The 24,641-nt window shown below is 52.0% G+C and overlaps 1 protein-coding gene across 1 annotated transcript in view; it reads right to left on the reverse strand.

The window, feature by feature from the left end:
• Window positions 1–24,641, reverse strand: part of RIN3 (Ras and Rab interactor 3) — a 118,274-nt gene that overhangs the window by 65,456 nt on the left and 28,177 nt on the right. The window contains exons 2-3 of the mRNA XM_040641513.1: window positions 16,200–16,407; window positions 2,060–2,177 (exon numbers count right to left, since the gene is read on the reverse strand). Of these exons, the coding sequence (XP_040497447.1) occupies window positions 2,060–2,177; window positions 16,200–16,407 (326 nt within the window). The remainder of the gene's footprint in view (window positions 1–2,059; window positions 2,178–16,199; window positions 16,408–24,641) is intronic.

Raw genomic sequence — 24,641 nt, forward strand, 5'->3', positions numbered from 1 at the left:
GCCAAACTTACACTGGGGGCCTGTGCACCCCCAGGCACCTGCTGACAACATCTGAGAAAGGGCCCAGGTTCTTGGAGAGCAGTAGGCGCCCCAAACAACCTCACCCCTCTGCTCTCATTAGAGGGCGCTGTATATTGGTTTGGGAAAACTATAACCCTCCTTCCTCTTTGAGATCCCTACACTTTCTTCCCTGCTGGACACTGCAGGACAGGGGTCACTGGGGTTTGCTGTCTAAAGTAACAACCCCACCTACTCTATCCCCTTACACACTCCTAACAGTTCACCAGGATCCAAGTCCCCTGCGTCGGCCTGCGCACACGCCTGGACCACATTTCCCAGTCTCCCTTGCAGTTGGGTGTGGTCATGTGACCCAGCTCTAGCCAATGGAATGCAAACACAGGTGACACACCCACTTCCTGGACAAGACCTTGGTAAGACCGGCCCACAAGTTTCCAGCCTCCTATTGGCTGGAGTCCACCGTGGGAACCAGGAGTCCACCTGCTCCTGCAGCAGAGCCTCTGTTGGTCAGGGTCCCTGAAAAGAGCCCTCCCCGCGGTTGAGGAATTTTGCACAGGACCAGGACACTAGCCTCTTCTGGGCTTAAGGCATGACACTTTCTGTTATTATTGTGGCAACTAGCTAATCCTCCTGCTTCCATGCTCTGCACAGCACGACTCTTCACCTCAAGGTCACCCTGTATTGTTACTTGTTGATCGTCTCCTCCCTCCACCTGAATGTGAGCTCAGAGGGACAGGGACTGTGTTTCATCCACTGCTGTGTCCCCAACGGTAGAGCAGCTCCTGACATAGGACAGACACCCAATCACTCTGCTGAACACACCATGAATCAGGGTCTCTATGGCAAGGCCCCCTTATAGCAAGAAAAGCACCCTGTTTCTGCTTTCACTTTCTCGTCCACCTCTGGAGCTAGAAGATTCGCTTTTCACTGAACAAATACCCACTGGTCACCCTGCGGGACCCAGCCTGTATTCTCTCCACTTTGGGGCCCTCCTGGAATCCTTCCCGCCGTGGTCAGCATCCCCTGTGTCCCTCAGCCAGGCGTCCTTCTGCAGTCACACTGTCACACTGTATAGCAGCCGATGTCTGGGTCTCTCTCACCCCATCATGTCCCTCCCACCCAGCTAGATGGGGAGACCCTTGAGGCCAGGGCTTATTCATCCTCCCAGTGTTGGGCCAAGTGCTTCTTGAGAAACAACTACTCCAAAATATTCAATAAATATCTCTAAAGTATTTATTATATTTATATGTTATATCAGTATATAATATTTATGAGACACTTAATACATTTTTTATTGTCTTCTTTAACTCTTTTCACTCTGTATCTCACCAAAGGTAAAAAGCTTCCCACAACCCCAGGGATTTATAAGAGGACCTAAGCTGATGCCTGGAACGTTCTATAGATTCCTCTAACTTCTAGGCTTCTTGGATCTTAATACCTTAATACCCATAGGGGGCCCGGATCCTCTCACTGCGTATCAGTACAAACCTGCCCTTGATCAGAGGCCCCCAAACATTTTCCCACGGGGGCCCAGGCCTGCTCCTGGCAGCCCTGTGCACACATGGGATTTCTGGCTTCCAAAGTGCTTGCCCATTTGACCCTCACAAAGGCCCTGTGACTCAGGCAGGACAGTGACTATTACATGCATTTGACGGATGAGAAAACAGACTCAGGGAGGTTGGATGACTTGTCCAAGATCATGGTTTGTGTGTGTGCTGAGCTGTCTCTAGGACCAGGGGCCCAGTTCCTCTCCTCTTCTTCCTTTTCTCCAGCCTGAACTAACAAGAAGAAACTTCACAGAGACCACGAGGAAGCCAAGCCACCACGCTGTGATATGCGCGAGCGGAAGCTCATACTGACTTGAGTGATAAACTGAGTTCACAACAAACCCGGCCAAATAACTTGGGGGGACTGAAAGTTTCCCCCTTCTTCTAATTTTAAACCCCTCTGGCCTGCTGGGAGTGTCTGTGGTTACATGGCGTAGTATCTTCTGCTGCCGCTGCTGTGTGGTCAGGGCCGGCACAGGAAGACAGGTACTTACTTGATTTTTCTTCTTTAATGGTGTATTCAAGCACCTCGGACGAGCCCTCGTTCAGGGAAGGGAAGTGGACACAGAGCACCAAGTGCTTCAAGCCGCTGTCCCGACAGACCAGGAACGTCTGCAATGGAAGAAGGGAGGGAGCTCCGTGAATCAAAGGTTTGGGTGAAGGTCAGAAGGACAACAGAAGGACAACAGTGGGATGGAAGTCATCCAGAATGTTCCAGAAACAAGGAGGCAGGGTGGGGGAGTCAAGCATCCCTCAGGAAAACTGTGGATTCTGCCCTAAGAGCCATGTGTCACCTGGCCCCTGGCCCCTGGCTCCTGACTCTCCATTTCTTACATGCCCACTGGGGGGTCCAACTAAATCAATGCTTCCCAAAGAATTGTGCTGTAGACACAGAGTTGGGGGGAGTTTAACATGCAGCCCTGTGCCCCAGCCCTGGGATGCTGGCTGGGTGGGTGGAGCCCAGAATCGGGGGATTCTGATATGGGTGGTGGTCCTGCATTCGCACTCAGAAAAGCTCTAAGACACGGGGAGTCATGCTGATTTTCAACTCACACCCCAGCATGTACGCTCACCTCCACCCTCATCCCCACCCTGGGGTCTAAGCATCTCACACTCAGGCCCCAAGTGCCTGGGCTGGAGCTTGGAAGACCGGGAGTCTGGCCGAAGTTGCTGAGGGAAGGTTGGGAGCCACTGGGGCATCCCTGTGGATGTGGCCCCAGTCGTGAGAGGCTCTGGAGAACCACTAAGACGGCACTTCTTCCCTTTCCCCAGCAAGACACACTGTCCTCCACCTCGTTCGTGATGCTCCCAGTTCCCTGCCATTGTTACTGATCAGTAGCTGACACGTACATATTGCCTCCCTAGTCGGCCTCGAGCCTTAACCCCGGGTGATTAGATTCCTTCTCACTTAGTTCTTTTATTAAAGCTATGGGGGGGTGTTATTATTATCCCCATTTTATAGATGGGGAAACTGAGGTAAAGAGAGGCAAGACATGCCCAAGACTATTAGGTTAGTAAGTGCTAGAGCTGGGATTTGAGCTCAGGCCCTTCCTCTCAGATCCACCACCCCTGTATCCCTGGACCTGGCCCAGAGAGGCTGCATCCCTTTGGGAGCAGTGACAGCATGAGCCCATGAGTCAATGAACTGTGGTTGAAAGTTTAGAGCCCCTCTCCTGGAGCACAACAGGGTGGAGAGAGCATGAGAGCCTGGAGTGGACAGGGGAGGACAAGGGAGGACGGGAGGGAGGCTTCTGGAGGTGGAAATGCAGGTGGGATGCTGCCTGCAAATGTGCCCCAGCCTGGAAGGGGGCCCTCCCTAGAGGATGCAGCTGGAGGCCGGCTCACCTCTGGAAGCTTCTGTACACAGAGAGGACGCCTGCACCCTGAGCAGCCTTGCCCTACCCTGACAGGTCACCCGAACCTGATCTCACCCCAGGAACATACTGCCCTCCAAAGAAAAGAGGTAACCTGGCCGCTCCTTCAGAGGTCCAAGGTCAAGCTGCCTTCTGCCCCCCAGGCCGGTGGGAACCAGCAGTGTGTGTGGGCCCGCGATGGCAAGTCTGTGCGTGGGGGTGGGTGAGTGTAGTGTAATAGAAAGCAGATCTGGTCTTTGTCCCCAGTTCCTGGCACAGAGCTTCAAAAACCCTTGGAACTTCCTGGGTGACAAGTGTCTTTTATTATTCATAATGAGCTGCTTTTGACCATACCTGAGTTCACACTCACAGGTGACTCATGGTGGGCCCCTGGTGTAAAAGGAGGGGCTGGCCACAGAAAAGCCAGCCAGGGGAATACAGGGTTGGAACTTCCAGCCCCACCTCAACATTCTCTGGTGGGGAGAGGAGCTGGAGCCAGAATGGCTGACACGTTAGTCCACCATGTCTATGAGATAAAACCCAGCGGAAGCCCTGGGCGCTCAGGCTCCGTTGGAAGTTCCTGGTTGGCGAACACATAGATATGCCCAGATTCCACTGGGGTAGGGTATGGGAGCTCTGGGTGCCCCTCCACCCCCCAGACCTCACCCCTCTTTGTCCCTGCCATTGGCTGCTCTGGAGTTGGGCCCTTTAGAATAAAAGGGTCAGCAGAAATATAGTGGTTTCAGGAAGTTCCTAGAGTTATTCTAGCGAATTGTCAACCCCGAAGGGGGGTCATATTTGCAGCTGAGTTAGTGTGGGTAGCCTGGGGACCCCACTTCCATCTGGCACCTGAAGTCAGGGCAGCCTTGTTGGGGACCCTGACCTTGAACTTCTGGGTCCTGCCCGCACTCCGGGTAGTTAGTGTCAGGATGGGGCTGAATTGTCCCACAATTGTCTCCCACTCCCATTGGAGTCGGAGAATTGCTGTCAGAGCCCAGTGAGTGAGTGAGTGAGTACATGTGTGTGGCGGGGGCGGGGGGGGGGGGGGGGGGGGGGGGGGGGGTGAATATGGAATGAGTGAACTCTGGGCTGCCCCGGGGCCTCCCACCTGGAACTCTGGGAAGGGAGATCTGAGCTGGAGCTGGTGGCACGCCCAGGAAGGCCAACAGAGCAAACCGGGACCCCTGATCCTGAGCTGGGGTGGGAGCTGAGGCTGGTTTCCCAAACTGAAACCAAACTGGAGGGTTTCTGTCTTTGCAGGGAAAGCAGACCCTTTACACATGTGGTGCCTGTGTGTGGGGACACCTGCCCACGTAGGTCCCTCACTCAGAGGCCACGTATGTAGCAGAGCTGCCTCTCTCCGACCTAGAGGGTCAGGAATGGCAGAGGAAGGAGGGCCTGTGTTTTTCAAACTGTGGGTCGGGACCCACGAGTGCAAATGCCACCAACTATTTTTATTTTTTCAAAATAAAATAGAAGAGAATAGAAGATAAGAAGGATACTTATGAGAAGGATGGACTCTTTGTCAGAGAGTGAGAAAAACAGAGAGACCTACAAAGGGCCAGGGCCACAGTCCAACATAGATTTCTTTCTTACTCTACTGGCCTGGCCTTCTTCCTTGACGATTTTGACCCGCACTGATCTCTCCTAGGTTGACTGCGATGACCAAGCATGGTTGCTGGCCTCACCCGGGGACCTCCCTGACAGTGCCCTGCAAGCTAATTGGCTCCTTCATACCCAGCACGTACTTATTTCTAGATGTCTTCACTCTGCTGACACATCGGCCCTGTGCTCCGCCCTCGCGTGCCACTGAGAGAACGACAGAAGATAGGAGCCCACGGACAGGAACTTCTCCAGCTGGGAGGAGAGCCAGTCTGTCACAATCTGTATTTTTCTTGGGCTCCCAGAGGGCCCTGAGCAGCTGATTGTAAGCTCTGTGGCCCTGGGTAATTCTGTGGCTTCACTGAGCCTCAGGGTCCTGATCTGTCAATGGGGAGAACGACACAGAAAAGCACCCAGTGGGATAATCGGGTCTCCACAGATGCTCCCTGAGGATTAATTCTCACGTTTGCCCCCCGCCCCCCACAGCTGGCTTTTGTTTTTCAGTCTCCCAGTCTCGGGCTCCATGGCGAACTGGGGATCAGTCTGCCACTGGTGTTGATTGTGATAAAAACCCAGGAGGGATCTCCTTGGGAGAGCGGTTCAGCCATGGTAAGGAGCCCGAGGCGGGAACAGCGGCTGACACCTGTGCTCTGTGCCACGCTCCTTCCCTACGTTTGGCCTCACTCACTCCCCACCGCAGCCCCGTGAGGTAGGTACCTACTATCCGTCTTTGACGGGGGAAGACTCAGGGCACAGAGAGGCCGGACAAACCCAGGGTCACGCCGATGGGAAGCGCAGAAGCAGGGCGCAGACCCAGGTGTCACCGGGAGCACCTCGCTTCTTTATTGCTATCATGTCTGTGTCATCTACTCATTGGGGGGTAGGGGTGTGGACAGGGGTGGAAAGTCCCCCAGGTTGGATTCTGACCGGTCCCCAATTCTGAATGCCCAACTCCCACCCTTTCTGCACGGCCACAAAGCCTCACGCAGCACTTCCTTCTACCATGGCCAAGTCCTGGGGCTCTTATCTGAAAAGCCAAGATAAGGTCCTGGGGGAAGATGGGGTGGGGGAGAGGCTGTGAGCTAGCGGGGGCAGGACGGAGAGGGAAGCTGGAGGACACCTCTGACCCTTCCTGCCTAGATGGCCATGAGGGAGGGGGACACTGACAAGGGTCTGCCTGGGTCACTGTCCTTTAGAACAAGAGAGTCTGTTCTGTGTTCCCCTTTCGGGAGGTTTAGCTGCTCAGCTAGTCACAAGGTCCCTTTTGGGAAAGATCCACAGACAACACCCCAGACGCAGTGTCGCTGTGCAGCAAAGTGAGGAATAATGCATAGTGACCCCTGCAAGGCTTTCTAGGTCACGGGCAGTCTCCTATGCTCCACCTCGACAGGGTCCAGCCAAAGTCAGTGCCGGGGGGAGACCGTCTGTGTGAGCTGTCTGTACACCCCTCGCTCCCACCCTCACGGGGTGGCCTTGGCTTATCCTCTAGGGAGGATCTGTCCACGACGGTGGTCGCAAGTGAGTGTGCAGGAGGCTGAAGGGCTGCATGGGCCACCCAGGGCTCCTGCTCCAACATCCTCGGGGGTTCTGTGTGCAAACTCTTCAGGCCCCCTTTGCTTCTCTTTCTACCCCCCTCAGCTAGCTTTGGAGAGATGCGGCGGGACCCCAATCCCAGCTCCGCTACACACTAGCTGTGGGCCCACGGACAAGCCGCCTTTAGTTCTCTGGGTCTCAGTTTCTTGATCTGAGCGTGAGGATGATAATATCCATCTCTCAGGGTTGCTGTGAGAATTGCTGACCATGGACATCAAACGCCCGACACCCAATGTGCACTTAATAAAAAGTACCTACAATCTTTATTATTAAAGTAGACTGCTCTCGTTTACTGAGCACTAAACCACAGGCTAAGATTTTGATATGCATAATCTCATTTGATAAATATTATTAGTAAGATGATTATTATGTATCTTTTTCCAAAGGGAGAGATTGGAAGAAGGGACTCACAGACCGTTCTCCCATGTGGTAGATTAAAAATGGCCACAAATTCTTTGCCGCTTCTCACATCAAATCTTCCCACAGCTGGAAGGGGTGAGCCTTGTGACTTGCTTTGACCAAAAGAACACAGCCGATGGGGCACGGTGGGGTTCTGAGCCTAGGCTGTAAGAGGCAAGTCCGCTTCCATGCTCACCCTCTGGGACCAGAGCTGTCACGTGAGGACCCCAGAGCGAGTCTGCAGGGAGTCACGTGGCTCAGCCAGCAGCCAGCACCAAGGGCCAGCCACATGAGTGAGCCCACCTCAGGCCAGCCAGCCCCGCCAAGCTGCCGGCTGACTGTGGCTGCATGGCTGACCCCAGGTGAGACCAGCAGTAGCACTGCTCAGCAGAACCCAGCCCAGACTGCTAACCCACAGAATCGTGAGCAAATCAAATGGTGACTGTTTGAAGCCACTGAAGTTTGAAGTGCTTTGTTATGCAACCGTCACCCATGATAGAGACATCGGGAGGTATGGACATGAGCCCCATCCTTTGGGTACCCCCTCCTCTCTTCCTTCTAGGAGGTGCTGCGGATGGAGCCCAAAGCTCGGAGAGGTGGGAGTTTGAAAGCCAGTGATGTGGCCAGCTCCCCACTCTCCAGCCAGAGGAACCAAGACCGAGAGATGAAAGAGAGCTCCTGAGGTCACGTCAGTTGTTAGTGGCAAAACCAGGACAAGAACGCAAGGCCGGTGACCCTCAGGCCACGGCTGTGGACCACCACAGGTCACGCCCTCCAACCCAACCAACCCAGAGTGTCAACTGAGCATGCGTTCTATGCAGACATCAGGCTAGGGAGTTCAGATACTTTGCAGCAACTCCCTCCCTGGGGCTTGGCGTATTTTACCCATTGTACAGACAGGAAAAGTATGGGGGGAGGAGCAGCAGAAGGAGAGGAAAAGGGGAACACTCAGAGCAGTGGGCCTTGGGGCCCTCCCATGGACGACTTCGGCCCGCAGGCTCTGGAGCCCGATGCTCTGAGTTCAGTCCTTAGCTTGGCTACTCAGAGCTGTGTGGTCTCTCTGGGGCTGCTGCTTCCTCTGGAAAATGGGCTCATAACAGTTTCTGCCAGGGACAGTCGCTATCAGCTCCCCAAGAACTAGTCTTTTCCCTTTCTTGCCAACTGAGCCCAGTTCCCATCTGGGTGCAATGTATCCTGCCTCAGGAGGATTCGGTCAAAGCCAATCATGGCTACTCTGCTCCTTTTTGCCATTCGCTCCCTCTCCCAGCCTCCCTTGCAGTTAGGGGTGACCAAAAACGCATCTAAAAAATATTCGTTCCCTGACAAAAAGACTGAGGCTAGGAGAAGAAGGCCTTTGCCTGTGACCTACTGCTTTTGAATGGCTGAGACAGCTGGAGCTGCAGCTGCCATTTTGTCACCATGAAGTGACAAATCGGAGGACAAAAAGCCAACACTTAAGATGGGGAACAGAAAGGTGAAAAGACCCTGGGTTCTAAGGACATCACTGGGCTGCTAAACTAACCCTGGACCCCAACCTCCAGATTTCTCATTAGATGAACAATAGTGGCTTTATGGCTGAAGCTACCATAGGCTGGGTTTGTTGTTACTTCCCCGCTGCCCCAGTGCCTGGAATGATTGTTAGAACTGCACAGGGGCCTTCAGTAGAATGCCTGCTACATAATAAGCCTCGGTATATGGTGCCTCCCTTCCCCAGTGCCCCTCTACCTGCCTGGAGTCCTGGGAACAAATGGCACAGAACCCCCTCCTGCAAGAAGGTAGCATTCTTATCCTCAATGGTTCATGGATGGCTCCATGAGTTGGAAAGGAAGCATGGTGAGACACCAGGCACCCAGGACAAGGACCAACACCCTCTTTAGCAGCTCCAGACTTCAGGCAGCGTGAAGGGATAGGTCAAGGTGGGGAGTGAGGGAGCAGGAGGTGACAAGTGCAGCCACGGGGGCCTTTTTCGTCCCCCTGCAGTTCAGTCATTCCGCTTCCCTCCCCCACTGCTCCTAAAAGTTTTCCGGATTAACCAGGCCCCCAACAAACCTTGCTGTGCCCCAGAGTCCTCATTCAGCCTCTCCCCTCTGTGGGACAAACACAGACTGGTGCCTCGTTGAGCCGACATCTGAGTCAGCCCACTCCTTCTATTCCCTCCCGCCCTTTTGTCAGCTTCCCCAGTGCCCTGCATTAGGAACTCTTAAAAAGCAGAAGAACCCTCTTCCCCCAATTGTACAAACTGACTGAGGCATGCCCACTATGGGGGTTCAGTTTTCTTTAAAGAGCTAGGATTCTCCCGTCCCTGCCCCCCAAACAACCATGGGGTAGTGGTCAGAGTGCAGGGCTGCCAGGCAGGACACTTGGTGTCCCTTCTAGTTCTGACCCTGGTTTTTTGTATCCTTTGGCAAGTCACCTCCCCTCTCTGAGCCGGCTTTTCCACTCTAGTGAGGGCAGGGGGCTGAAGGGTCCCAGGACTCCTTTCTTCTAGAAGATACTCTCCCAGATCAGCACCCTGGGGTCTTTCCCAGAGCCCGAGAGGCGGGCATTGAGTTTCCCGGGGAAGTGACTGCAGTCTACAAGGTTGGAACAGCAGGCTGTACGAGCCTCGCCCTGTCTACCCTGAGCCAGGGTGGATTTTTGGAAAGACCAACTGATTTCCGTAACAGCTGGGACAGAGTATGCTTAGGGAGAGAATTATGCAGCCTCTGCATGCCCCTCCTCCTCTCCAAATAAATATATAAAAACCCAAAGCCCAACACACCATAATGATTTTACTTCTACTATCCATTTTTGGCCTGGACAATCCAGAGCCGTCTGCTTTTCTACTTTGGTTATTTTAGGACTATTTTCCAGCTGCTTGGGGGAAACTTTCCAATCATGCCCATCAGAGCAGTCACAGAAGTGGCTGGCTCTTCCCAGAGGCCCGAAGCTCCGGAGCTGCTGGGCCTCCAGAGGCCAGTGGTCCAGTGGGTCAGTGGCCAGAACCCACTCTAGACACCTGTGGCCCACCTTTCCCATTACTTCTAATGAAGTGGTAGCATGGCACAGAGTGGAGTTTCTCAATCACCTAGGGAGCTTTTAAAACATGCTGGTGCCTGAGCCCTACTACAAACCGAAAAAAAACAAAACAAAAAAAAAAAACACAAAAAAAAAACCCAACACCAAAAAACAAAAAAAAAAACCCATAAAACAAAAAACCAAACCAACCTTTCTGGGAATGAGGCCGAGACATGTTTCAAGCCTTTGAAGGCAGTCGGTTGGTGGGTTCAAATCACACTTCAGCATTTAGCAGCCGCATTACACGGGGCAGGCTCCTTACCATCAGGGTTGAGGTTCCCCACTAATAAAATAGGAAGCCTGCCCCCTGTTCTGCAGGGCTGTTGGAAAGATGAGAGATGGTGCTGAAGGCACAGCAGACTTGCGGGAGCCGTGCCTTCTCTCCCGGCCCCAGCACCCAGAAGGGGCGAGACAGGGGCTACACTGAGGCTTTTGCCAAACTAACCTTGAATGGAATTGGCACTTCTTGGGCTCACACCTGGGGAGGGTGCCTTGAAGCACCTACAGGGCTGGTCCATATCACCATACCGGCCTACTCCAACTCTTGAGCTCACCCCCCCCCACCACAAAAAGCCATCTTATGAGAGATTTCTTTCATTAAAAGCTATCTTTTGTCCTCCAAGCCATGGCACTCCAGTAGCAAAAAACAACACCTAACAGCCGGATCTCGCTTTCTAATATGATTCTCTAATAAAAGGAACCGGGGCTCCTTGGAGAAATGGCTGATTCTAGGACTGCGGCAAGAAATATACAAGACAATCCTGGAGCGTGTGGTGTCGGGAAGTAAGGAAGCATTCCAAAAACCCAACACACACATACACGGCAAAGATGGCCGTATGTCAACGGGACACGGGCAGCAACTAAGGGAGCTCCTGATGGCCAAAGCTGCAGCAATCCGAGCAATGGAATCATGAAAGTGGCACTGGATTATGACCCAAAGCAGAAAGGCCATCTCCACGAGTCCATATTGCTACGAGTAAATGATGGAATAAATACACGAGTGGAGACGAGACACAACTCTTGTGCAGAAGAACTCCAAATACTTTATGTAGATAGTCAAGGACTCCCCACTCCCTGAGGGTGGGCTGTGCATAGTGACTTCCTTCCAAAGACAGCAGCATAAAAGGGGCGATACGTCCACTTTACAGAGGGGAAAGCTGACAAGCACCTGGGCCAGGTGATCCAGGTCAACGCAACAGTCATGTTGATAGTACATACCTCTGACAGGATATGATGGGAAAGGCACTTTTCTTCTGTGGTCTTCCACCCCCAAACTCATAACCCTAATCTAACTACCAGATAAATCCCAACGGAGGGACCCCCTACAAAACACCTAAGATACTTATATTCCTCAAACTGTCAAGGCCATCAAAAAGCAGAGACGGTCTGAGAAACCGTCACAGCTGAGAGGTGCCTGAGGAACCACGATGACTGCATGTCAGGTGGCTCCTGCATGGGGTGCTGTAGCTGAGAAAGGACATTCGGTAAAAGCCAGGGGCTTTAGTTCGTATGCCCGTATCAAACCTGCTTCATTAATTGTGACAAATGCATCCTACCAGTGTTAGATGTTAACAGCAGCAGAAACTGGGTGAGGAGGATTTGGGAACTCCTTATACTGTCTTTGCAACTTTTCTGTAAATCTAACATTTCTAAAATTGAACTTAAAAAAAAAAAAAAAACCCCAAAAACACCGTTGGGTGCAGAATGAATAAAGGTGGCTTTTTCATTGCATGTTTCTAGATACACACAAATCAAAAATGGGCCAGTATGTTCCCAATACCTTATCAGAGAAGCAGGCTGCAGGGTGGGGAGATGTGGAGGGGTGGAGCGGGGAGAACACGGTCAAGGTCGCAGAGATATTATGGGGGGGCAAAGAAGCCAGATACCTGGTCTTCTTCTTTTTTTTTTTTTTTTTAAAGATTTTTTATTTATTTATTCGACAGAGACAGAGACAGCCAGCGAGAGAGGGAACACAAGCAGGGGGAGCGGGAGAGGAAGAAGCAGGCTCATAGTGGAGGAGCCTGATGTGGGGCTCGATCCCACAACGCCAGGATCACGCCCTAAGCCGAAGGCAGACGCTTAACCGCTGTGCCACCCAGGCGCCCCAGATACCTGGTCTTCTGACGATTCGCCTCTGGACAGGAGGAAGCACCCTCCTCATGGTGGGGAGGTGGTCCAGGCAATCTCTGAAGACCCTTTGAGCTCTCACAGGCTGGGGGCCACCTGTAATGTCTGCAGCTTTTTTTCCCCCCCATTTTTTAAAGTGCTTTTTAAAAAAAGATTTTATTTATTTATTTGGGAGAGAGAGAACGCAAGAGCAGGGGGAGGCACGAAGGAGAAGCAGACTCCCTGCTGAACAGGGAGCCTGATGCAGGGCTCGATCCCAGGACCCTGGGATCATGATCTGAGAGCCAAAGGCAGACACTTGACCGACTGAGCCACCCAGGTGCCCTGTCTGCGGCTTTAAAAATGAGGAAAGCATTGTACGGGCTGAGTTTCAGACCATTGTGTGGGATGACATTACCCAGCAAAGGGCCTCCCTGAAGGTCACACCTCTCCCGAGTTGTGTGGCTTCAGGCAAGTGAGGGAACCTCTCTGCGCCTGTGCTTCCTCAGCAGGAAACGAGAATCACACCGACCACCTGACAGAACTCGCTGTGGGGACAGATAAGATTGTGCAAAGAACCACTCTGGGTAAAAGTCGGCCAACCGTTCCTATCAGAGCACGAACTTTGGGCTCTGCTTCTGCTTGAAAATACAGATGGGACCAGTCGGGGCAAAGGCAGAGAGGGAGGGGGCAGGGAAATCAGAGAAGGCGCATCCGCTCAGGGCTGTCCTCAGGGCTGGCCCGGCCCCTGAGGCCTCAGGGGGGCGCTGAGCGGAGCAGTGTGCGGGCCTGGCTGACCCCCTTAGAAGGGCAGTCACCTTCCATCTTAATCGTAGCTGTGCTCTCACTCCTGGGATCCGATGCGGGTGTCATGTTAGGACCCAGCCTTGGAGAAGCTTTCTATTTGCCATACTCAGCTCCCAGATGGTAGGGAGCCAGCTTTGTCTGCTCCCCAGAAGCAGCCCCACCCTCCCTGCCATCCCTCGTTTGTTCTCAGGAACGATCAGAGCCAGACTTGCTGTGCACCTAGGCCTGAGAGGCCGGTGTCACGAGCCACACAGATGCAATGTGACTCTGCTCCCTCACCACTCCGGTTGGTGCCAGTCCCCCCAGTCATGCTGCCTTCCATCCCCATGTCCCCCAGCCCAGCTTCTGCCCACTTCGGGGCTCAGCCTGTGCTGTGCCAGCACCCACCCACTCTCCAACAGACCCTCTCTGCTCCCCCATCCCTGTCCAGCCCATCCATCCTGCAGGACCCAGCTCAGCACTGCCTCCTCCAGGAAGTCCACCCGCATCACCCCAGAGCTCGGCATCTCTGAACACAGTCAGATCTCATTCTCAGGGCAGAGAAGAGGTACTGGAACACGAATCCTCACACCCCATGGCCTTGAACTCATGGCTCTCAGGAGTCAGTGGACAGGAACAGCTTTCTAGTCTCCTGGGTGGGATGGCCTCGAGATGTGTGTTCACACTGGTTCCCAGAATGCTGCAGCAGGATCCAGCTCCCCTTGCAGCCCGCGGTAACGTGCAAGATCACATACCTGTCATTAGCTGCCTCCCTTCCCTGTCTTATCTCCCCTGCTGGCTTCCTAGGGTCACCTCCCAAATAAACCACTTGAACTCAGATCCTTGTCTCGGGGTCTGCTTCTGGAGAAGCCCAAACTAGGGAGCTCCGCTTAGCCTCAGTTTCCTTATCTGTAAGTTGGGAATAAGAGCAGATTCAGAGGCCTCCCAGGATTATCACAAGGATTCAATGAGATGACATCACACAGGACTTGGCATTAAAGCCACTACAGGGCCCAGCGTCAAGAAGCATTCTTCACGTAGAACCACTCTTGTTACTTTGATTTGACACTTTCTGAAGACAGGGCTGAACCCTGGCGCAGAGCAGTCAGGACTTAGGCCCGGCCCAGCTTGCCCTGAAGATGCACTTGACTTTCCTAGGACGGGTCCTCACTGTCTTATTCATCCGCATCTATACCCATGCCCAGGACACACCTCTCCAGTGACCAAGAAAGCCCCAGGAAATGGCCATCCCTCCACATCCAAACCTTGCACGTGGACCTCTTTTTGAGCCGCATCCCCCCAGGAAGGGTGGGAAGCCAGCACCTAAGAGGGAAGTGGGTAATTCGCTGGCTGACTGGACACGTTGGGGACGTTGACTGGGACACTCACTGGCATGAATCCCTATTTTATTTTCCACAGTTTCATCATCTGCTCCGAAGCCCCCAGTCAGCTCAAAATAGAAAACCTTTTGGTGGTGAGGGACGAAACAAAAGAGCTTGTTTTCTTGAGGACGATAGTCAGCCTGCCTGCCCCCAGAGCCCCCTCCCTGCTCACCCCTCCAGAAGGATCTGCAGAATCCCGGGCTGCCCCTGGTGCTGTAGTGGGGCTGGCCTGGCCCGCAGGGCACCTGCCACTGTACCCAGAGGAGACCCGCCCCCCTCCCCCCCCCACCCCGGGTCTTGGCAGAATTCTGCTGGGCTGTCTGGCCTCTATGGTCCCTACTCCCTGTGGTAGGGGCCTCTGTGGCAAGGGGAGGTTGGAACTTTCTTGGAAGTCCCATAAGTTCCAGGAATTCCAATTTTCAGGTACAACTGCTTACTTGATGGATTTTTATCTAGTCCAAGGTGAAGGAATCCACTAACCAACTGAGCCCCATGTGTGCGGGAGCTTGCACTCTTCTCCGGACGCAGCGCGCACAGCACGATATCGGCACTGAAAGTGAGCCCAGCAGAAGTGCCCAGCAGCTGAAACGGAGAATTCCCTTTGCACGTGCAGGTACGACATAGCCCCGGAGCGGCCAGACTGTCTGGGTTCAAATTCCAGCTCGGGCACTCACTCGCTGAGTCAGCTGGGGGAGGTCACTCAGCTTCTTTGCGTCTCAGTTACTCTTCTGTAAAATGGGCCTGATTGCAGTGCCCATGTCAGAGGGCTGCTGGGAGCACACACGGTGCTGATTCACGGGCACACATTTGGGGAGGGCCTGGGACACAGTGCTTGGTGGACCCTGACCACTGTCACCGGGGCAGGGAGGGCTTCTGCAGAGACAGACCATGCAGTTCGAGCAAACATGGTTTCTGCAGCGGACAGATGATTGCCGGGTCCAAGGGAAGGAGGCCCAGCGCCCGGCTGCTTTAACGGACGCGGGGCTTTATGTCGGGGCGACGAAATGTTTTGGAAGCAGACAGGTGCTGCTTAGACAGCACTGTGAACAGACTAAATGGCGTGCTTGAAAACCGCTCGTTTTCTATGATGCGAATTTCACTTCAATAACAAACAAAACTGAAAAAAGACTTCTGGGAAGTAGGTTAGGGGAAAGAGAACAGGTGGCAAAAACTTTGAGAAGACTCTTAACTTCTGTCCGGCTTGATTTTTTTTTACAGTGACTACACATGTTTATCACTTTTATAATTAAACAAATTAAATGTTTTTTTAAAAGGAAGTGGCATGTAAGAGAAAATGCGTGGGGTGGGTGGCATTTGATGGGTTCTGACTCACATTTCACTATCTACCTATCTTTCTTCCCCTGTGACGCTCATACTACCCGGACCAGCGTACCTTCACTAATGAACCCATTTCAAAGTGAGAAATGGAGGCTGGCTCCAGAAAAGTTTTGCCTCCATCACACAGCCCCTTGTTTTCATACATCCACTCAGGGGGTGTAATATGATTTCTCAGGTGTCTCCAGCTCTGATCCCCTCTGGTCCCAGATGCCTGGCTGACTTCTCCAAGTGTCAGCCCTGCTTCTCAGGTGCCCCAGTGCCCAGACAGCCCACACCAGCCACAGTCCCCTGTTCTCCAGGAGGGACACCTGGTTTCCAAAGCCAGAACCAGATGTCCCGCCAGTCTCTCACTCCTGAGTTCTGGAAAAAACACCCCAGTCGAAAAGCTGACCAACCCAAGAAAGGAAAGCAGATACGGGCAGCTGCACAGAGGAAAGCTGCTTAGGTGGGAGCCCGGGCGGCTCCTTGCAGCTATGCCTGCCCACCACCGGCCGCAAGGTGAAGAGAACCCGACTCACCCCAGCCGCCTCCTGCAGCAGGATCCTGGCTGCCTCGGCCCGGCCCAGGCCCAGCTGCAGCCACACAGGGCATGTCTTAATGAGCTTCTCCAGAACGCTGATGCCCCGCCGGGGTAGGCAGTTCTTCGGAGTGACCGGCGAACAAGGCCCCATGCCATCTTCCTCCTCCTCCTCCTCTCCCTCTCCTTTGCCAACATCTGGAATAGGACTGAGAACAGAACCAAATGATCAGCCCCTCCTGCGGCCAGCCCAGAGAGCAGTGTGTAACACATGCAGATTCAATTCAACAGTGCTCCTTCATTTAGCATCTACGAGGCCAGCAGTCCTCTGGGCGATTAAAAAAAATAAACCGTGACCCTCACCTTAGGGTGCCTATAATAAAGTGGGTTGGATCTACACAGGAGCAACCAGCTGAAGCAGAAGATTGGGATAAATATAATGGGAGCACCATGCGGCAGAAGTAGCTAATTCCAACCCACTTTGGCTTCAGGGAAACAGGGGGCATTTGAGCAGAGCTCTGAAGAGGATTGTTACCCAACTTTTAAAACGAAGTGTAATTTACACACGGTGAAATGTACACGTTGTTAGTATACATCTAGAGAGATTTTTATATATGTCTCTACCCACGTAACTACCACCCCCATATAGGCTGTCCAAGAGTGTAGCCACTAGCCACATGAGGGTATTGAGCTCTTAAAAGTGGGTTGACGGAACTGAGACCTGCTGTGAGTGTAAAATACATGCAGGATTCGAAGTCTTGATATGAAAAAAAAAAAAAAAAGACTGTAAAATAGCTCATTAATAATATTTTACATTGATTATGTGTTGAAATGATGATAGCAGATTGAGTATATTGGGTTAAATAAAACATTATTAAAATTAATTTTACTTATTTCTTTTTACTTTTTTCATGTGGCTCCTAGAAAATTTAAAATTTGTGGCTTGCATTATATTTCTATTGTGCTGATACAGATATTCCCGAAGGCTCCCTCTTGTCTCCTCCCAGTCAATACTCTCTGTCCCCCCAGGGTTGGGATGTAACAGGTCAGGGAAGGGGAAGGAGGACAGTCACAGGCCTGAGAAAGAGCAAAACCCAAATAGAGGCGCCGTTTAAGAGATCTTGGACCCTCCCCCAAATGCTCGCTCCACCGACCCCTTATACACACTGGCAGGTCAGTTTTGATTCCGAGGAACTAAGTCTCAGGGTATCTGCAGGGGTGAAAACCTTCATCAGACAGAGGGGGTTAATTATAAAGGTAGGAAGATGCGGCTGGTGCCTCCCTTTTGCCTGTGTCCTTGGCTAGCGGTGCTGTAAGGAGGTGCCCTAGGGAGGGACGAGGCCAGGATGAGCCCCGTTAAAGGCACAGAAGAGTGGAACCAGGTGGTGGGGGAGAGGGGGTCAGAGGGCTCAAGACCCAAAAGTCCTGAGGAGGGAACAGTATTTCTTAAAGGGAAGGGTGGGGTCCTGGCTAAAATTCCCTCCTGACACCCCCACTCCCAAACCCTCCGAGAAGCCTTCCCGCTCACAGATGCTATGTGAGCAAGGATACTTGTGTAGTTCCCCTCTGGGTCCACATAGAAAAGTGTGCCCGGTCACCAGGACAACAGGAATGTCCGAGGCAGCTGTAGACACCGCGGGGCTGGGAGGGGCAGTAGGGCAGCCCCGTGGATGTCCACAGGCTATGGAACTGGGGCTCAATGGGCCTCATTTGGAGTTCAAGTCCAGGGCAGCCCAGCTGATACTGATGTAACCTCTTCCCAGGCCCTGAAGTATGGTCATAGCATCTCCTTTGGGAAAGAAGTGAAAAGGGTGGAGGCCAGAATTACCCAGAGAAGAAGCACCCTGGGGCCTGTTAGTTTCCTCTAACCCCTCCTTGGAAACACAAAACTATCTTCTGGCACCAAAAGATTCCTGATCATCTTTAAATCTCCTCACTTGGCCAGGGGCCTCCCCCAGAGGCAGATTGGGCTCTCAGGGCAGCTCGGAGTGAGCGCTCCCATTTCCCCTCTGCCACCAACTAGGCTTAGGTCTTGGTGAGTCCCTTCCCTCTGAGTCTGTTTTCTCATCTGTGCAATGGGCAGGGGGTGGGCCGGAAGATTCCTCCATTTACTGGGTGGCCCTAGGCGTGGCCTGGGCTTTGGGGACAAAAGTCCTCATCATCTCATTAGAAGCAAAGCCATGATCAAACAAACAGGCTCTGGGAGAAAGGAGGGGGTCGGTCTCCCACTCACTTGTACTATGAATATTTTCTGAGGGCCTGCAAGCTCCAGATGTTGCTCTAGGGACCAGGTTAGAGTAGAGAACAAGAGTAACAACAAAACAAAACCAAACAAAAACAATAAACTTCATCTCTAGGAGAGAAGCCAGATGACAGACAAGGTGAATGAGTGACCTAGAGTGTGTCAGGCCGTGCTGAGCTGGAACAAGGATACAGATATTTGGGAAAGAGCAAAGGCCTTTGAGCTAGCTGACCCAGAGAAACCTCGAGGAAGCCTGGGGGCTGGCAGGTGCCGGGGCTAGGGGGTTGGGGGCATGGGGGCAAGGGGAGGCCAGAGGGGCAGTGTGGGGTTCCCCATAAGTATACTGGAAATACCAGCAGAGCTGACTCTAAATCCATGTATATAAATACCTTCCCTGGGCTTCTGGGCCCACAGAGAATCTTCAAAGGTCCACAGAGAAGCAGCCGCTCCCTGCCCCCAGCTTCCTGCAAGTCCCACCTGCAACCTGAGGACAGGGTGACCAAGGAGAAACTCTGTGCAGGCTCCCGTGTCATGCGAACCATGCCATCTCTCCCCTGTGATCACATTCCTTCCTGCTCTAAAACCTTCAATGGCTCCCACTGTGTAAAGGATCCAATCCAGTCTTCTAATATTGTAGGCCTTCCCTTTCTGAGCACACCCTCCCACCTTAACTTCCCGACTAAGGGCTGCCCTCCATCACCTCAGCAAAACCTGCACTTCCCCACCCGGTGCTCCCGCTCTGTCCATCTGTGATTCCTTCGGGTTCCCTGCTACCTCCTCCCAACATTTTCTCCAATGCGCAGGCAAAAGTTGGATCAGAAGGCAAGAACCACAAAAGGAAAGATGGATAAACTGAACATACGAAATTAAACGTGCACCCACCAAAACACCTCATGAAGAAAAGGAATACTCAAACCACAGGCGGGGAGAAAATACCTTCAAGAAGACATCCGAACAGTCAATAAGCAGGTGAAAGACTACTCGACATCATTAGTCATTAAGGAATGCAAATTAAAGCCACAAGGAGACATCACGACACGACCGCTGGGATGGCTAAAATTGAAACGACTGACAACATCACAGGTGGGAAGGAACCAGAACCCCCCGCATTACTGGAGAGAATGTAAACTGGTACGACCACTTTGGAAAAAGGCCGTTTTCTTATAAACCTAAACATACACCTGTCGTGTGGCCCTGCCATCCCACTCCTGGGTATCTATCTCCCAAGAGAAATGAGAGCGAATGTCCACATAGTATCACAGCAGCTTTACTCATGACAGCCTGAAACTGGTGCAGGTGTCCATCAGTGGAGAAAGAACAGCAGACAGCCATACATCACCCAACAGAAGAGGAAGCGCTGATCTGTACAACCACGTGCATGAGCCTCAAAAACGTGCTGGAAGCAGCCAGACGCACAAAAACACGGACCGTATGAGCCCATTTGTACGAAGTTCTAGTGGTACACTGAGGTATGTGTATTTACATTTTTTTTTCAAGATTTTACTTATTTGACAGAGAGAGACAGCCAGTGAGAGAGGGAACACAAGCAGGGGGAGTAGGAGAGGAAGAAGCAGGCTCATAGCAGAGGAGCCTGATGTGGGGCTCGATCCCAGAACGCCGGGACCACGCCCTGAGCTGAAGGCAGATGCTTAACGACTGACCCACCCAGGCACCCCATGTGTATTTACATTTTATCATTTGGAAATTTTACACCAAAACAATATAAAAGAACAATAAATACCAAACTCTAGTTAATGATACGTATGCTAACATATTCGGGGGTGCCCGAAACTGTCTTTGAAATGCGTTAAAAAAGTAAGATGGATTCATGGAAAGATAGAGGTTTAGATAGATACGTAATAAAGTAAATATACAAAAACATTAAGGGTAAGTTGGAGGGGTAGGTGGGTGTTCCCTGAAAAATTCTTTTGACTCTTCTGCATATTTAGAAACTTTTATAGTACACTGCTGGGGATAAAGTTTTCCCCATCCCTTAAGATTCATCCAGAAGAAGCCTGTCTGCTGGACTAGAAGCCCTGGGTTTGAATCTAGACTGTGTGACCTCTGGCCAGTTATGCTACTTCTCTGGGCTTCAGTTTTAATGTCTGTAAAAAGGTAATAATGACCCTTACCTAACAGGGTTATTGTAAAAATCAGCAAGATAGAGGTGGGTAGAGTGCTTCGCACAACTCAGTAAATGTTAACTATTGTTCTTCCATCATTCCACCCCTCCAGTTGGGATTCTTCTCACTACAATTCTTTCACTTTGCAGCCTTGATTTTAGGACTTAGTGCATTTGATTAGCGTGAGAGGGTAGATGTCCGCATGTTGCACTTGGCTTGTACCCAAGACAACATCTAGCCCCAGAGGTAACCCGCAAGTTCAAGTGCTGTGTGGGTTCAGCGACAGTCCCCAGCAGTTTGAGCTGATGTGGCCAGGCTGTTCTCATACCAGTAATCACAGCAGGGAAACAAGACCCGACACGGTGTCAGTTCTGGGTATTTCTACCTCTACCTTTCTGCTTGCACCCAACAGCCCAGCCCCAAGCTCCATCATCGGCATGGGCATTTTGCAGTCACAAGTGGGTGCCCAGACAGCTCAAGTGACCCAAGGCCCAATGTCAGCAAGGATTCAGGGATCAGAGGGTCTGGCCCCATGGCCCTTCTTTGGCTTGGTCAGAGCAAGTGCCCTTGTCACTTTGTCCCTTCAAGGGCTCTCGTACTCCCGTGACTCAGAGCAAGGCCCAAAGCTCCCCCAGCCTCAGCTGCTCCTTCTCTAACTGGTATCTGCTGGCAGAGCAGGTGACCCGGACACCCATGTCCTCCCCCTCTGCAGCCAAACTGCAGCTGAAGGCCCTGCAAAGGCAGCCACGGGAACCTTGGGTAATGAACGGGACCGTTAGCAAAAAGTAACAAGCCTCAGAAACTTTAGAGCAACTCCACAGGAAAAAGAAATTGTTCACAGCCAGTTTCCCTCAGCTCGCTGGTGGGGAGGAGAGCTCTACTCAGGGCCAGCTGTCCTTGGACACTCTGTACTAGGTGCATGGGCACACGGGTGACATGGGGAGCTGGAAGGGAGGGGGCCCTGGGAATGCAGGGCAGCAGCCTACCTGTTTGATGTACAAGGAGCCCACAGCACGACCATGTGTGGATCCATTCTAAGTACTCCACACAGTCCCTTAACTTGGCTGACCTCACATCTATAGGCCTGGGTTGCACTGTGTCCCCCAAAACGGTCTGCCCAAATTTTAACCCCTGGTACCTAAAAATGGGACCTTGTTTGAAAAAAGGACCATTGTGAATGTAATTAAGTTAGAGATGAGCTCATCCTGGATTGAAGATGGACCCTAAATCCAGTGGGAGGTGTCCTTATAAGCAGAGGGAAAATCATGGAAAGATGCTGGAAGGCCACGCAACGACAGAGGAAGAGACTAGATTAGAACATCTGGAGCCGAGGAGCACCAAGGGCCGACGGCCACCACTAGAAGCTAGGAGAGAGCCGTGGAACGGATTTTCCCTCAGAGCCTGCAGACGAACCATCTCTGCCCACACCTTGATGTTGGACTTCTGGCCTCCAGAATGGCGAGAGGATAAATGTCTGTTGTTTCAAGCTGCGAAGTTTAGGTGAACTGCCACAGTCCTGGGAAATGAATACCTGACATCTAATAGTCCCATGTAAAGATGAGGACACGGAGGCACAGAGAGGTTAGAGCTCACCCAAGGTCACACAGCCAGTAAGTGGCAGAGCTGGGATTCAAACCCCAGGCAATTAGGCTTCAGAGTTTGTGCTTCAAACCACTACCCTATTTGAGCCCTTGAAGAAATTTTAAAATTTCCCTGTGTATCTGTATCCCTGTAGTACACGGCAAAGTAGGAGTGTCCAATAATGTTTGTAATAGCATTTGGAATATCTACATACACAGACACATATACAAATACACAGAAAAATAACTTCCAGAAAGCTACGTAAGACATCCTTAAAGACAGTTATTTCTGAGAAGTTCGGGGGATTTGTCTCAATTTTTTATACTGAGTAAGCATAATTATATGATTAAAACCCATCTTAAATAATGTGGGAAGATAACCCTGTTTGTCACATAAGTGAACGCAGACAGATGGAGAGCTGTTGGCTTAGGGGGTCTCCCACGCCCGGCTCGTATCCCGGTTTTGCAGACTCGTGGGTGGGGCTTGGATGCCTTATTCCAACCACTATGACCTCCAGCTTCCTCTTCTGTAAAATAGGGAGCAAGTACCACCAGCTGAGAGGATTCTCTTGAGAGCAAAGAAGAGGCGGGCAGGCACGTGGCAAGAAGAGGGCACTCCGTGCGCGATGATTATCATGGGAGTCATTAAGAGTTAACCTCTAAAAGCCATAATTGAATTGCCAAAAGGGTTCCGGCACCTACCCTAACCTTCTGAAGTCCGAAACCCCGTCCTCCCTTTTGAAGTAGTCCCTATTTCTCCAGCTGGGACAGGATTGTCTGGAGGTCCTGGAGGGGAGTTTCCCTGTCTGTGACTCTGGTGGCCCCGAGAACCAGCCATGCCTCAACACTCGCAGGGTGAGACAGGACAATTGCTCATGGCTGCCCCCAACACCCCATCCTTTTCCTCCTCCTCCATGCCGACTGCTCCTCGGGGAAATCACTCCTGCACAGACAGGAAGGGACGTCAACCTCTCACCTGTGCCCTCTCCCTACAAACTCACCATTAGAGGGTCAGCGGACAGTTCACACACTCTGCACAGCACAGGGGTGAAGAACTAGGACTCATTCAGTCTCTGTCCCAGCCCCTGCCATGCCCTGGTCAAGTGACCCAAGGTATTGAACCTCTACGGGCCTCAGTTTTCTTATCTGCTGGTAACACCTGCACATGCTTAACGTGCATCAAGCAGCACATGGTAGCACTTCAAATAGGTCTTTATTCTCGCGGGGGGTAACCACGTATGCGGCCACGCCCTGTTTCTCCCAGGGACACCGGTTGCTATGACAGCAGTGCGAGAGATGGCCTGAGATAAGCGAGAAGCCAGGGCTCAGCCCCCTAAAAGCCACCGGAGCACCGAGAGGGTAAAGCACCGCCGAGAATGAAGACAGGTGCACCTGTTCTGAAAATGACTGTCAAAATCCAAGAGGGACGGGGATGCTGTAGCCCAGGCCCCGCAGCCCCTCCCAGGACACACACGGGCACAAGGAGACAATGATGATGGCGCTACAGTAGCCTTGGCAGCGATCAGAAAATGGGAACGACGCACGGCCATCCGTAAGAGAACGGGTCCGCAGGTTGTGATCCCACCCACCCGGGACTATCACACAGCTGCTAAAAGGCAGGCACCAAGGCTACACGGTTAAATCTCCAACTGTTCTTCCCCGATTTGGGTCCCTCTGCTGAGATGCGTAAGAGAACGTCCTTGTATTTGGGAAACGCCCACTAAGATATATGGGGGTAAAGAGGCACAGTGTCTGCGACTTGCTCTCAGAAGGCTCAGGAAAGAAAGGAGAGCGAGCAGATGTGACAAAATGTTCATAATTGGTGACTATGGGTGAAGAGCGCACATACAGGAATTTGCTGTACTCATCTTGTAACTTTTCGGGGAGTCTGAAATTACATTAAAAGAAAGAGTTTTAAAAATCCTACAAACCTGATGTGGAGTGAAATAAGCAAATTACTGAAGGAACGGAAACAATTAGGTGTAAAAACACACGTGACAGTTGCGTGTGCTGTGTGTGGACGCACACGCCCCAGCTCCAGGGTGAAGATTACTGCCGAGGGGAGAGGGAGGCAATGGGATCAGGGAGGGGGTGAAGGAGGCTTCAGCCCGCTCTGTAACCACTGATTTATTCTTAGGAGATCTGCAATATGGCAAAATGATAGAATTTAACAAAACTCAACTATGGGTACTCAGGGCGTTGTTATGTTTTCCCCTAGATTTCTATGTGCTTGAAATATTTAATTAAAAAACACACAAAACTCCCACACGCCTTCCCCCAAGATCCCGGCACCTGTCACAAGCTGAGGGGATACAGGGTGGGAGATCTCCAGACACCTAAGCCTATTCCTCCGCCAGAGCAATTTATACAGGACACTCCAGCTTTATTTTATTTATTTATTTTTTGGTGTTTTAAAGTAAATTCTGGAGGCTGAGGGCCCGTGCTGAAAGGCAATGAAGATTAAGCCTAGCCGGGGCGTCTACCAGTTCGTCCCAAGA

Source organism: Ursus maritimus, unplaced genomic scaffold (assembly GCF_017311325.1).
Source record: "Ursus maritimus isolate PB19 unplaced genomic scaffold, ASM1731132v1 scaffold_25, whole genome shotgun sequence".
NCBI classification, from domain to species: Eukaryota; Metazoa; Chordata; class Mammalia; order Carnivora; family Ursidae; genus Ursus; species Ursus maritimus.